This window comes from Pecten maximus, chromosome 5 (genome assembly GCF_902652985.1).
Source record: "Pecten maximus chromosome 5, xPecMax1.1, whole genome shotgun sequence".
Taxonomy (NCBI): domain Eukaryota; kingdom Metazoa; phylum Mollusca; class Bivalvia; order Pectinida; family Pectinidae; genus Pecten; species Pecten maximus.
Genome location: NC_047019.1, coordinates 12736704 through 12752053, shown reverse-complemented (window position 1 = coordinate 12752053; position 15350 = coordinate 12736704). Strand labels below are relative to the sequence as shown.

The window sequence follows — 15350 nt, the reverse complement described above, 5'->3', positions numbered from 1 at the left end:
GAATGTAACGATGCTTGCGCTGACACGTGGTTCCTTGCATACCAAGAAAGTGGTGACCGGAATGAGCCCATTTATGTGTTCCCAAAATCCGACTCGAGATGTACACGAATTGTCATCAAGATCCAACCGTCCTCATTACTAAAGAATGGTGACAGAACCGTCTTTTCAGCCTTCACTATTCCGTAATAATGTGAAGATGCTGTGGCGGACATGTGGTTCGAATTCATTGCCCATCATTAAAATAGTTACCGGAATGAGTACATTTCCTTGTTCCCACATCCCCCTTGAGGTGCACACGAATTCCGACTAAGATCCGACAGTCTTAAGTACTCTAGAAATGATGACAGAACAGATTTTTCAGCCTTCATTATTCCGTTAGAATGTAACAATGCTGCCGGGGACACGTGGCTCCTTGTCGACCATAAAAATAGTTACCGGAATGAGTACATTTCCTTGTTCCCCACATCTTACTCGAGATAACACGAATTCTGACCAAGATCCGACCTACTAAGTACTCTTGAAAGTATGCTAGAACCGTTTTTTAACCCGACACCATTCCGTAGGAACGTGAAGATGCTGAGGCAGACACGCGGTTTCTTGTCCATCATTAAAAAGGTAACGTGAATGAGCATATTCCGTGTTCCCCACATCCGACTCGAGATGTACACGAATTCTGATCAAGATCTGACAGTCCTAAGTACTCTCGAAATGACGACAGAACCGACTTTTCAGCCTTCACTATTCCGTAAGAATGTAACAATGTTGCCGCGGACACGTGGTTTCTTTTCCACAATTAAAATGGTTACCGGAATGAGCACAATTTCGTGTCCCAACATTCCTTTAGAGATTACTCGAATTCTGACCAAGAACAGTCCTAAATACTCTAGAAATGATGACAGAACCGTGTTTTTATCCGGCAACTTTCCCTCAGAATGTAACGATGCTGCCGGCGACACGTGGTTACTTGTCCACAATTTAAATGATGACCAGAACGAGCACATTTCCGTGTTTCCTTCATCCCCCTTGAGGTGCACACGAATTCTGACTAAGATCCGACAGTCCAAATTACTCTAGAAATGATGACAGAATCGACTTTTCAGCCTTCACTATTTCGAAGGAATGTAACAATGCTGCCGGTGACAGGTGGTTTCTTTTCCACAATTAAAATGGTTACCGGAATGAGCACAATTTCGTGTCCCTCACATTCCATTCGAGATGTACTCGACCAAGATCCTACAGTCCTATATACTCTAGAAATGATGACAACCGTGTTTTTATCCGGCAACTTTCCCTCAGAATGTGACGATGCTGCCGGCGACACGTGGTTACTTGTCCACAATTTAAATGATGGCCAGAATGAGCACATTTCTGTGTTTCCTTCATCCCCCTCGAGGTGCACACGAATTCTGACCAAGATCCGACAGTCAAGTACTCTAGAAATTATGACATTACAGCTTTTTGTCCCGGTGTAACGTTGAAAATGGACCCCCGTGGAAAATGGAACCCGGTTCCATTTTCAACGTTGAAAATGGAACCGGGATGCCGTGGAAAACTGACCCTCCTGCTGAAAATGGACCCCATCAGGTCTCTCTTTTCCACGTGTAGCCTGTTGAAAACGGAACCCGTTGAAAAGTGAGGCACATGTACATGTTTCTCTGAATAATAGCACTGTTATAAGATGCAAGTCTGTATACAAGCATACAATTTTGATCGATATTGATTAACATTTCGATCTTTGGTGACCCATATAATGACCTTTGGTATATCTTCAAACTGTAGTATAATATGCATATAAAATGTATACAATATTGATCAACATTTGTAAAACATTTGACCTTTGACCTTTGGTGACCCATATTATGACCTTTGGTATAACTTATCACTGTTATCAGATATGCATATCACATGTAAACGATATCGATCGACGTTGGTTGATAATTTGACCTTTGACCTTTGGTGACCCATATAATGACCTTTGGTATATCTTCAAACTGTAATAGAATATGCATATAAAATGTACACAATATTGATCAACATTTCACCTTTGACCTTTGGTGACCCATATAATGACCTTTGGTATAACTTATCACTGTTATCAGATATGCATATGACATGTACGCGATATTGATCTACATTGTTTGATAATTTGACCTTTGACCTTTGGTGACCCATATAATGACCTTTGGTATATCTTCAAACTGTAATATATGCATATAAAATGTACACAATATTGATCAACATTTCACCTTTGACCTTTTGTGACCTATATTATGAACTTTGGTATACCTTATCACTATGATTAGATATTCATCTAACACGTACACGATATTGATCGACATTGATTGGCGATGTGACCTGTGGCCTTTGGTAACCTATATAATAGCCTTTGGTTTATCTTCAAGCTGTAATAAGATATGCATATAAAATGTATACGATATTGATCGATATTTACCATTGACCTTGGTTGACCCATATAATGACCTTTCGTATATATTCAAACAATAGTAAGATAATCATGTATATTATATTCATCGACATGAATAAGCAATTTCTTTTTTTTTCATAAACCGAGATCCGCTGTAACATTTGAATACGGAGCCGGTGTCATTTAAAACATATAATATGGAAATGGGTCAGTATGTTGAGGAGTCCATTTTCAACGTTGAATATGGAACCGGTGTCATTTTCAGCAAATGATATGCAAATTGGTCAGTATGCTGTGGGGTCCATTCTCAACGTTGAATATGGAACCGGGGTCATAAAAAAAAAATAAGCAAATGGGTCAGTATGTTATGAGGTCCATTTTCAACGTTTAACATGGAACCGGTGTCATTTTCAGCAAATGATGTTGAAATGGGTCAGTATGTTGTGGGGTCCATTTTCAACGTTAAATATGGAACTGGGGTCATTTAAAAAAAAAATGATATGGAAATGGGTCAGTATGTCGTCGGGTCCATTTTTAACGTTGAATATGGCACAAGTTCAATTTCCCTTCGGGCAGGTGAGCTAAAAACGTTTAATACAATGGAAATATTGAAACATACTATTGATAGTATTAAGGTTTATCGTTTAGGCGTGAATCAACATTGCATATAAAACAAACAAAAAATAAGAAAGAAAGACTATCATCAGGTCATTATCTGGGTCACCAAAGGTCAAAGGTTGAATTGTGTACCAATGTCGATCAATATCGTGTACATGTTAAATGAATATCTTATAACAGTAATGAGTTATAGCAAAGGTCATTATATGGGTCACAAGAGGTCACAGGTCAAATTATTAATCAATATCGATCAAAATCGTGTTCATGTTGCATGAATATCTTGTAACAGTGTTAAGTTAATTCAAAGGTCATTTTATGGGTCACCAAGGGTCAAAGGTCAAATTATTAATCAATGTCGATCAATATCGTATACATCCCGTATACATATTATATTTCAGTTTGAATATATACCAAAGGTCATTATATGGGTCACGAAAGGTCACAGGTCAAATTATTAATTAATGAGGACCAATGTCGTATACATTTCATATGCATAACTTATAACGGTGATGATTTATACGAAAGGTCATTATCTGGGTCACCAAAGGTCAAAGGTTGAATTGTGTACCAATGTCGATCAATATCGTGTACATGTTAAATGAATATCTTATAACAGTAATGCGTCATAGCAAAGGTCATTATATGGGTCACACGAGGTCACAGGTCAAATTGTTAATCAATGTCGATCAATATCGTATACATTCACTATGCATATCATAATTTAGTTTGAATATATACCAAAGGTCATTATATGGGTCACCAAAGGTCACAAGTAAAATTCTTAATTAATGTGGACCAATGTCGCATACATTTTATATGCATATTTTAAAACAGTGTAAAGTTATACGAAATGTCATTATCAAGTTCAATTAAGGTCACGGGTCAAATTATCGATCAATGTCGATAAATGGTATACATGTATAGGGACATCTTATTTAAAGTGATGCTAATGGTCATTATCTGGGTCACCAGATGTCACGAGTTAAAGTGTTAATCAATGTACATAATTATTATTTACATTTTATATACACTTCTCATAACAGCCTAATGTGATATCAAAGGTCACCTAAGGTCACGGGCGATTTTATTTTACCATTGCCCTTCAATATCGTTTATACATTGTAGCATGTAAGCATATCTTATCGAAACGTCTATGACAATATAAACTGGTACCGAGATCCAATACTTTTATGTGGTTCAATATTCAACGGGGTCCATTTTCAACGGGTATGTAAAGAAAATTTTATATTTTGTTCCGTTTTCCACGGCATCCCGGTTCCATTTTCAAACGTTGAAAATGGACCCGGGTTCCATTTTCCACGGGGGTCCATTTTCAACGTTACACCGGCACTATTACGTAAGAATGTAACGTTTTAACTGGCACCATTCCGATAGAATGCGAAGATGCTTCGGCGAACACAAACAAAACCAGCAGTTTTAGGGGTTTTATTCGTTATAAATTGATTATAACCTCTTTGGTTTTGCGTTAAGAATTCGGAGAGCGCTTCTTTTTTTTACCACCGGTAGTAGAACGTCATCATCGCCACCCCCGCCATTGTTTGTCTGGATGGACCAGTTTCTGTCGTCAACGACTACGACGCTTCTGTAGCCGTGGTAGATGGCTTGGAACGGATTTTTAGCGCAGCATCCGTCGTCATCATTGTTCAAATGAATAACCATGACTTACGTTCAAGGTCACATGGGTCGAATAGGCTAAAATGTTTTAACACCTTCTTCTCAATAACCAAGGGGCCTGGGGACTTGCTATTGGGTCTGTAGCATGCTGAGGTAAATAACTAATAAAGCTAAAATAATGCAACCTCTGAAAACCCGAAATAAATGTAGCAAGTCAGAGGGGTAAAACAAGAGGCCCATGGGCCTTAACGGTCACCTGAGATTTGAAATATTTCAGTTAATTTAATTTATCCTTTTTGGCCCCGCCCATCAGCCTTCAGGGGTCAGTCAGGGCCAACATATGCATATTATCAAACATTCATCCCATGCTGAAAATGTTAACCAAGTTAGAATGAATTCCAATAGAAATCAAACAAATCAGTCAAAAATGTAATTTCCCTATATAAACTATAGTAAAATTTAACCCCTCCCCAGGGTCATTAAATTACTAAATTTTAGTATAGCACCTTAAGACCCTTCCAACTATGAAGAGTATTTGATTCGACCTTATTTTGGTCTTGTGAAGAAGATTTTTGAAATTTCAGCCAATTTGACCATTTTTAGCCCCGCCCATCAGCCCCTCTGGGTCAATCAGGGCCAACATGTGCATACCCTCAAACTGTCATCCCATGCTGACAATGTTTACCAAATTAGAATGAATTCCAATAGAAATAAAACAAATAAAAGTCAAAAATGTTATTTCCCTATATAAACTATAGTAAAGTTTACCCCCTCCCCAGGGGCAAACTTGAGACCCCGGGGTCATGAAATTCACAATTTTAGTAAAGCATCTTAAGACCCTTCCAACTTTAAAGAGTATTTGATTCCAACTTATTTCGGTCTTGAGAAGATTTTTGAAATTTCAGTCAATTTGGCCCTTTTTAGCCCCGCCCATCAGCCCCTGGGGGTCAGTCAGGGCAAACATGTGCATGCCATCAAATTGTCAACCCATGCTGACAATGTTTACCAAATTAGAATGAATTCCAATAGAAATAAAACAAATAAAAGTCAAAAATGTTATTTCCCTATATAAACTATAGTGAAGTTTACCCCCTCCCCAGGGGCAAACTTGAGACCCCGGGGTCATGAAATTCACAATTTTGGTAAAGCACCTTCAGACCCTGCCATCTATGAAGTGTATTTGATTCCACCATATCTGAGAGTAGAGAAGAAGATTTTTGAAGTTTTAGTCAATTTGACCCTTTTTAGCCCCGCCACTCAGGCCCCTGGGGGGTGGGGACCATATAATTTACAATTTTGGTTGACCTTTAGCCATAGAAGCTTCCTGCCAAATTTCATTGAATTTGGTTTAGGAGTTTTGGAGAAGAAGTCGAAAATGTAAATTGTGTACGGACGGACGACGCACGACGCACGGCGACGGACAAAAGGGGATTAGAATAGGTCACTTGAGACTTTGTCTCAGGTGACCTAAAAAAGATAAAGTAAAATAATGCAATATTTTTAATTTATTATACATCGTAAAATTGACAAAATAAATAAACAATATGAGGTGGCTTTACACCTCAGTTTCAATAGCATGCACACACTGTAAAAACTGAATATTCCACAATCATTCCCACAACTGTTTTAAAATCAACGTCAGTTTTTCCACGAATCAAAATGTATTAGACTGTTTGCTGAGGTAAATTACAGTCAATCTATAAATATGATTACAGACTCTTTTGTTCGTAGTATATACTCTCTCATTTGCTAACACAAGAGCAATAATTTTAATCCGCACTCCATTACACACATGTATTCTATACACAAATTCATTTGCTCCATGTACAATCCAAAAAGTCACCAAACTTGTCCAGATCTATCATAAATAGATGCTGTCGTTATCGATTGGCATCTTTTCCGGAGGGATGAGTGCCGCAGCCACATTTCTCCCATCTGTACTTAGCATGTTAAAGAGACCACAAGCCTCTTCCTGAAAGAAAAAGACACTTTATGAAAAATAATGTGCATCTTGCAATATATTATGATAAAATGATATAAGTACAGAAAATTGCATGTGTTATCCTGTAAGATCGACATCAAGGCATTTTCCATGAACTCAATTTCCAAAGTGTGTGTATACTTTGTGAATACCTCCTATTTTGAGGCTAAAGTTGTCATATATAGATACTGGTATAACATACTGATCTCTTTATGAACATAAAAACCTGTAGATTCCGCTTTAACATGCATGTACATAGCTGTTTTTAGTGTTCTTATCCGCACAGTTAAAAAACATCTTCCCTGCCCAGGAGAACGGACATCTCTGTAGAATTACTTACTGTTGGTAAAATTTCTACATTGATGCCCTTCACTCTCAGAAAATTCTGAATTTCAGGATTGACCTTGTCGATAAACATTCCTTTTCCAATTACCAACATATCTGGAAATATAAAACAAGAGGCATATAGAGCCTGTATCACTCACGACATAGGTATTAGGAAATACAAAGTAGGCATAAATATGTTACATGCAGGATTTGATCCCCGCTTCGATTGTAGTATTGATTTATAACTATATGGTACAGAGCTCAGTTTACTTTAACAGAAGGCTGATTAGACAAAGACTGTTTTTTTAATCTTTGTTCAATTTGTTAAATATACTCGTCTATCAAAAATAAAAATATATAAATCAACATTGAAACCATTCAATTACAGTTTTGTGACACAACTGTCTAAGGTTTCGAAATTTTGCCTACACTACCTGATTATTTTTTACCTCTAAATTATATTTTGTACATCTTGTGTCTTACGTAATGATTGTATGTATTGTGAATATACATGGTATAGAAAATCGTACCTAGTTTTGGTTCCAGTAAATGGAAGAGGACAAGACTGTTTTTATCTATACGCTTTGATGACGCCACCTGCAAGAAGAAGATATTTTTTTTATAGCATCAATTCAATATACGTATATACATTTTCATATACAGTATCTACATATTCTAATGTTCAAAATATACAGTAAAGATTGATTTATTAAACATTTAGAGAATCAACTCTTGACTTAAGCTTGCTCAGTAGATACTCTCTTACAGTGGTTGTTTGAGGGAGTTGATGGGTACCAATACTCACATTTCAGCTGAAAAATCACAGAAATGTTGAATACATATGATACTAGATAATGCCATCCATCTTTTTTTTAAATCCTTTAAATTCATGTAACATTTCTGATGTAAAATTCTTTTTTGTGAATTCACTGAAATTTATAACGCGCTGCTTCCTTCATAAAAACTAGAAAATGTCTGCAACACATAATTAAATGCCCCTGCTGCCATTTGATACCCCAAAAACAGTTTGGTGAGGATCGAATCAGCAGTTTCTCAGATCAGTTAGTGACATTGCATTGTTATTGGACGGGACACATATGGATGGGACGAATATTGGTAACACTATATACCTCCCCTCCCCCCTTTCATGCCGAGGGCAAAACAAACATTTATTTAATAATATGAATAAAGGGGGATAACTCCGTATAAAATTATTCAAAAATGATTCACAATAACTGATCATGATGCATATTTTAATACATGGTGTCAGAAAAATTTCAATTATAGATTGTTGCACATTGCAGCTAAAAAAACAATACCAATTCATAGGAAATATTATTTACTTATTAGGAATACAGTGATTTGAAATGAAGTTTCATCACTAAAAACTTATCACAACAGTTCCATACTAAATTGGTTAAAAATGTATGCAGCATTACTTCAGCTTGCTGTACAGTTTGGAGATAAATTGAGCATAATTAATTCCAATAATTTCATTTCAATGAAAATCAAATTGTAGGTATAACAACTATTATATGTTGTTGTGGTTTTGTCTTTGGGTAAGACAACTTATCATAATTGCTCTGGATGGTATGTGATGGGTGTATGTTGTTCAGTGAGGTAGTCACCAACTAATTAATACAAGAAGACCCTGGCTCAGAATGACCCCAGCTGTTCATGAGGCGATAAACCCAGCAAACATACATGTGATAGATTTTCCTTACATTCCAGTGAAGCACTGTGTTGGGGAAGATTGCGATGGGCCCAATCACGTGGATCCCTGGGTTGACTCTAAATCCAAGGTTACTGTAGCTGGATATAGTCATGTGTTCCTCATCTAGTTCAAAGATGGGTTTCAGCTTAGTCGAGGCAAAATCTGAACGGTCACACATACCTCTCACTGTGGCACTACAAACATGAAAAATAACAAAAAGTGTGTAACACATAGTACATACAAGATTATCCATTTTAACTCAACTGTTTCATTATAATTAACTTACTTTTTTTTCAACAATTATTTCATTTGAAACACTCAATCCAACAAACTGCACTAATTTGCCATATAGTAATAGGCATTAATCCCAGCCATTCACCAAGGTCCATCATATTATATACAATGTACATACAATATGACTGGAGTATTGTGTAGCAGAACTGGACTGGTTCAATCACCGGCAACCAGATAGCTCAGTTGGTACAGTGTTTGTCTAGAGTTCAGAGGGACCCGAGTTTGAACCATGGTCTTACCGCTACATTTTCTCTTTCTCCTGTTACAATGGAACAGTGTCATCTGTACAGTGTAAACTTGTGTTTGTCCAGAGATCTTCTCCTACATTTTTCAACTGATCATTTTGAAATTTTTTATTAAGCCATGTGCCCATTATAATCAATAGAGGTGATAAAGTTGCAATCTGTGGCTTTTATGGGGAAAAAAATGACAATTAACTCATCATGAACTATTCCTTTTTGTGTAAGACTGTACCAATATGTTGCTTAGTTATAATTATATATAATCTGCCCTTTTTGTTACAAAAGTGTAAGACATTTTCAATGAGTTGGAATTCTATTTCAATTCATCCACTACACTTGATTAAGTTATTTATTACTCAAATTACAGCAGTAAATTGTTACTCAAATGCATATTTATTTGCATACATGCAGCATTTGTTATGACATGAAACTGAACTTACTCGGTAGCATTTGATCGTGATAATCTTATATTTCAGTATTCACTTGGTTCAATATTTATATTCAATACATGTATCTGCATTAGTAGAAAATTTTAAAGCTATATATCAAATCAAATTTCTTTTACAGTAAATGCTTAAGCATGTACTTTAAATCTACATCTATGAAATAATGTGATGAAATTTAATCTATATGATCTTTCACACTTTCTTTAGGAAATTTATTTGAACTTGAATAATATGTTTGCTTTTTCATGAAAAGAGTAACACCATAACCATACAGGCATACACAGCACATACATTATATGTATAATGTAGATCAGTAATCACATAAATTAATATCATTCATAAATTATCATTAGACTGCACTCTAACAATGTTACAGCCTAGGATTACACGGCGAAATTCCTATGACGTGTACAGTATGATCATGAGTAACGTTAACGGTACTCCTATAACATAAGAGGCCGCTGGTCGGCTATTTTTCTATCAGATATGATTTTGCCGACTGCCTGTCAAAAGTATCTCGCCGTGTAAAACCTCTAACATTGTTGGAGTAGTCTACTGTAGTGATACGCATTCTTCTTTACGATCAACAGACTAGTAATAACGATGTCATGACCACTCTTATACAATACTATGTGATTTGTTTTACCTGTTGCGAGGCATCAGCCTCCGATACAGCTGCCCAAGTGCTAATCTTGATTTCAACATGTTTTTCATCAATGTCACGGTTTCATAACTGGAGTTATCTCACCTTGGGCACAGTAATATAACTGGACTCGAATGCCGGTAACAAATATCCGAATAGCAAAATCATCAGAATAATAAATTCCAAATTTTTACCATTTGTTTGTTTAACCTTCGGGAAGTTCAGATGAAAAAAACAAGAAGACAAAAGAATTCCCTGAATATTAGCTTTTATTTCTCCATAGCAAATAAAATGATTATTTGTAAAATAAGACAAAAATGATAACTCCTAATATGCTTTGGTACATTTTAGAACTTCAAGCTCTTAATGGATTAGGACTACCAGTAATATAAATATAGCAAAAATTCACAAAATGTAAATAAATCTACAACATTTAAAAGTGCTTGATACAAATTTAACAGCACTTTAAACAGTGTATGACTTGATTGTGACTATCAAAATGTATCAGTTGTAACATGTACTTGTAGGTGATCTTAGTATTATTATTATTCAGCCCTTTGATAAATAATTTAATTGTATAGTCAACTTATGTAGCATAATGATAACAAAATGTTGTTACTACATACAGTGTACCAGGAATTCAGCATCTTCTATTTGGTTTAAATAGAAATTGCATCCAGCATATAAAATACACGCCCTTTAATATGCCTTTAAGAGAGATAACAGATCATCTTTGACTCAAGGAAAGGGACAAATTTATTCCAGTAGTATTTAATGGGCTCATAGAATATCTTTACAGGATTTTTGTCTTTAACAAAATTGCAACATACATGTATATATATAGGTGGGTTTAACCCGAGGCACATGCTTATTGTCGTAGAGATATAATAACACATCAAAATGTACCATTACTTATAGAGATGTCAAACATCACAAACACAAATCATACCAGATGTACAATGTATTACATCATACTGTACATTGTATTCACCATATTGTACAATATATTACATCATACTTCACAATGTATTACATGATGCTGTACAATGTATTATATCATACTGTACAATGTATTACATCATAATGTACATTGTATTACATCATACTGTACATTGTATTACACCATACTGTACAATGTAACATAACCATACAGTAAAATATAACATACATCATACTGTACCATGTATTATATCGTACTGTACCATGTATTATATCATACTGTACCATGAATTATATCATACTGTACCATGTATTATGTCATACTGTACCATGTATTATATCATACTGTACCATGAATTATATCATACTGTACTATGTATTATATCATACTGTACCATGTATTATATCATACTATACAATTTGTTACATCATACTGTACATTGTATTACATCATACTGTACATTTGTTACATCATAATGTACAATGTATTACATCACAATGTACATTGTATTACATCATACTCTACATTGTATCACACCATACTGTACATTGTATTACATCATACTATACATTATATTACATCATACTGCACATTGTATTACACCATACTGTACATTGTATTACATCATACTGTACAATGTAACATACATCATACTGTACATTGTATTACAACATAGTGTACAATGTAACATACATCATACTGTACATTGTATTACATCATACTGTACAATGTATTACACCATACTGTACAATTTAACGTACATCATACTGTACAATGTAACATACATCATACTGTACAATGTTACATATTACACCATACTGTACAATGTTACATATTACACCATACTGTACAATGTTACATATTACACCATACTGTACAATGTTACATATTACACCATACTGTACAATGTTACATATTACACCATACTGTACAATGTATTACACCATACTGTACAATGTAACATACATCATACTGTACAATGTAACATACATCATACTGTACAATGTTACATATTACATCATACTGTACAATGTTACATATTACACCATACTGTACAATGTAACATATCACACCATACTGTACAATGTTACATATTACACCATACTGTACAATGTAACATACATCATACTGTACAATGTAACATACACCATACTGTACAATGTATTACATCATACTGTACAATGTATTACATCATACTGTACAATGTAACATATTACATCATACTGTACAATGTAACATACATCATACTGTACAATGTTACATATTACATCATACTGTACAATGTAACATACATCATACTGTACAATGTAACATATCACACCATACTGTACAATGTATTACATCATACTGTACAATGTAACATATTACACCATACTGTACAATGTAACATACATCATACTGTACAATGTAACATACACCATACTGTACAATGTATTACATCATACTGTACAATGTTACATATTACACCATACTGTACAATGTAACATACATCATACTGTACAATGTTACATATTACACCATACTGTACAATGTAACATATTACACCATACTGTACAATGTTACATATTACACCATACTGTACAATGTTACATATTACACCATACTGTACAATGTTACATACACTACCAATTCAAAGACGTGTAATTACAAGTAATTGTTTTTTAATGGTTGATGCAGAGACAAAGTAAACAGCAAGGCATATACATGTACAACACACAAAGGAGTTTTATTGTTCAGAAAACATATATCATAAAATTTGTAAACAAATCAATAAACAAATGAGATACATAGGCACTTCAACAAAGTTTTTGGGAAGGATTAGTAACTTAAATATCTGGCATATGTGTGGCACAATTAACTTTGAAAAGCTGGCAACACTATTTAATGCTAGATAAAGTAGATGAATCAGAAAATATATACATGTATATCATTTAAATGGTAATAAATAAGAGTATATTTTATAAATGCACAGTAGAACTGGACTCTCAGTATCCACATGCAAGGCATTCTGCTTCCTCAGTCCACATTCCACTGAAAATACATCAAAATAAGCAATCTTTAAGAAGGATGATAGATGCAATATTAATGTCAAGGTCATTTTCAATATGACTTGAGAGATCATCTATTCCCTACAATGTCTAGAAGTTAAATCTGGTCTGAGAGATCATCTACTCCTCTGTAATGTCTAGAAGTTAAAACTGACCTGAGAGATCATCTACTCCTCTGTAATGTCTAGAAGTTAAATCTGGTCTGAGAGATCATCTACTCCTCTGTAATGTCTAGAAGTTAAAACTGACCTGAGAGATCATCTACTCCTCTGTGACATCTAGTAGTTAGAACTGACATGAGACGTCATCTATTCCCAGGAATCCCTGTAATGTCTATTTAAGTTAAAACTGACCTGAGAGATCATCTTACTCCTCTGTGACATCTAGTAGTTAGAACTGACATGAGAAGTCATATATTCCCTGTAATGTCTATTTAAGTTAAATCTGGCCCGAGAGATCATCTACTCCTCTGTAGTGTTTTAGTAGTAAAAACTGATCTGAGAGATCATCTACTCCTCTGGTAATGTCTATTAATTAAATCTGGCCTGAGAGATCATCTTCTCCTCTGTAGTGTCTAGAAGTTCAAACTGACCTGAGAGATCATCTACACTGTACTCCTCTGTGACATGTCTAGTAGTTAGAACTGACATGATAAGTCATATATTCCCTGTAATGTCTATTTAAGTTAAATCTGGCCTGAGAGATCATCTACTCCTCTGTAATGTCTAGAAGTTAAAACTGACCTGAGAGATCATCTACTCCTCTGTAATGTCTAGAAGTTAAATCTGGCCCGAGAGATCATCTTCTCCTCTGTAGTGTTTTAGTAGTTAAAACTGATCTGAGAGTGTTAGCAGAAACATATTTTCAATGTAAAACCATTACAGTTTGTCTGTAATTTGTATCAGTACTATAAAATTATGTTCAGTAACATCATTGATCATAAGAGTCTTCCTCCCCTCTACCCAGACTATGGTATTTTAAGGAAAATATAACAAGATATTTAAAGAGTATACATACTCTAAGGTTCTCTCCATCTCCTCCTCCCATTCTGGCTCGTTTATTTTCTTCCTCATCAAGTCTTTTTTGAGCTTCTTGTTTACGTTTGACTGATGCTGGGTCTTTGATTCCACGGTTCGCTGCATTTTCTTGTCTCTTCATGGCCGCCGCTGCCATGTTTTGTCGCCGTGTTTCCTTTAATAACAAAATTCATATAATACTTCTTATGTGATCGATTCCGAAGAACAATATTCATTTTGACATCAAGGTTTTTAGAAACTTAAACTTAATGTCTGATAATTGCTTTTAATAATCAACAATATTAGGTATAGTATACATGTATCTGACCTTAAGCTGTACCTACAATCACAGGTGCCTGACTCGTTTTATGAAATAATAACATTTAAGAGTATATATAATTGCATTTATAAGTACTCTTATATGTTATTATTTCATAAAACGAGTCAGGCACCTGTGCTACAATGTAATCATCTGTACCATTGAACAAACTGCAAACTCCTGAAAACCATCCCTCCCTACTTAGGACCCTTGGACCCTGAAAGTTCAACACGTTTTCATTATTCAATTGTTAAGTCTAGATGTTTAAAGAGTCAACATCTGTTACATGCATACAAATATGTATGTCACTGTTGTAGTGGTCAAACAGAAAGTAAGAACATCGATTTATGAGACATTTCCTCCGAATCATTTTCTTGTGTATGTCGGAGCAACTAATGCAAAATATTATTATGTGAACTAAATTATGTGAACTTACTTGTGTCTCGTTATCATCGTATGAAGCGCCTCCTTCGAAGCAAGGGAAACAGATACCCATGTTTGACGTTTGACAAGTAGGAATTGTATGTGATATAAGCGACCCTACAATATGGCATTATATTTATAAGTAACTTCTATAAATAAATTCAATGTGTATTGAGATGAAAGGAAACAATTTTGAATAATATTCATAACAACAGAAATTGATATTTTAACAATCAAAATAATTTCACAGTAACGACAGCAGAATAATGGAAATGATAA

At 34.9% G+C, this 15350-nt stretch overlaps 2 protein-coding genes across 2 annotated transcripts; both read right to left on the bottom strand.

The window, feature by feature from the left end:
- Nucleotides 1-6163: 6163 nt before the first annotated feature.
- LOC117327197 (NADH dehydrogenase [ubiquinone] 1 alpha subcomplex assembly factor 3-like) lies at nt 6164-10446 on the bottom strand. The gene is made up of 5 exons (XM_033884052.1): nt 10329-10446; nt 8711-8894; nt 7517-7583; nt 7000-7100; nt 6164-6650 (listed from the first exon to the last, which is right to left on the bottom strand). Exons 1-5 carry the CDS (start codon nt 10394-10396, stop codon nt 6540-6542), a joined length of 531 nt encoding a protein of 176 aa, XP_033739943.1. The 5' UTR covers nt 10397-10446; the 3' UTR covers nt 6164-6539.
- A 2520-nt stretch (nt 10447-12966) lies between these two features.
- LOC117327196 lies at nt 12967-15209 on the bottom strand. Its single transcript, XM_033884051.1, has 3 exons — nt 15085-15209; nt 14331-14504; nt 12967-13296 (listed from the first exon to the last, which is right to left on the bottom strand). The coding sequence occupies exons 1-3, from the start codon at nt 15142-15144 to the stop codon at nt 13282-13284; spliced, it is 249 nt and encodes an 82-aa protein (XP_033739942.1). The 5' UTR covers nt 15145-15209; the 3' UTR covers nt 12967-13281.
- Nucleotides 15210-15350: the final 141 nt, after the last annotated feature.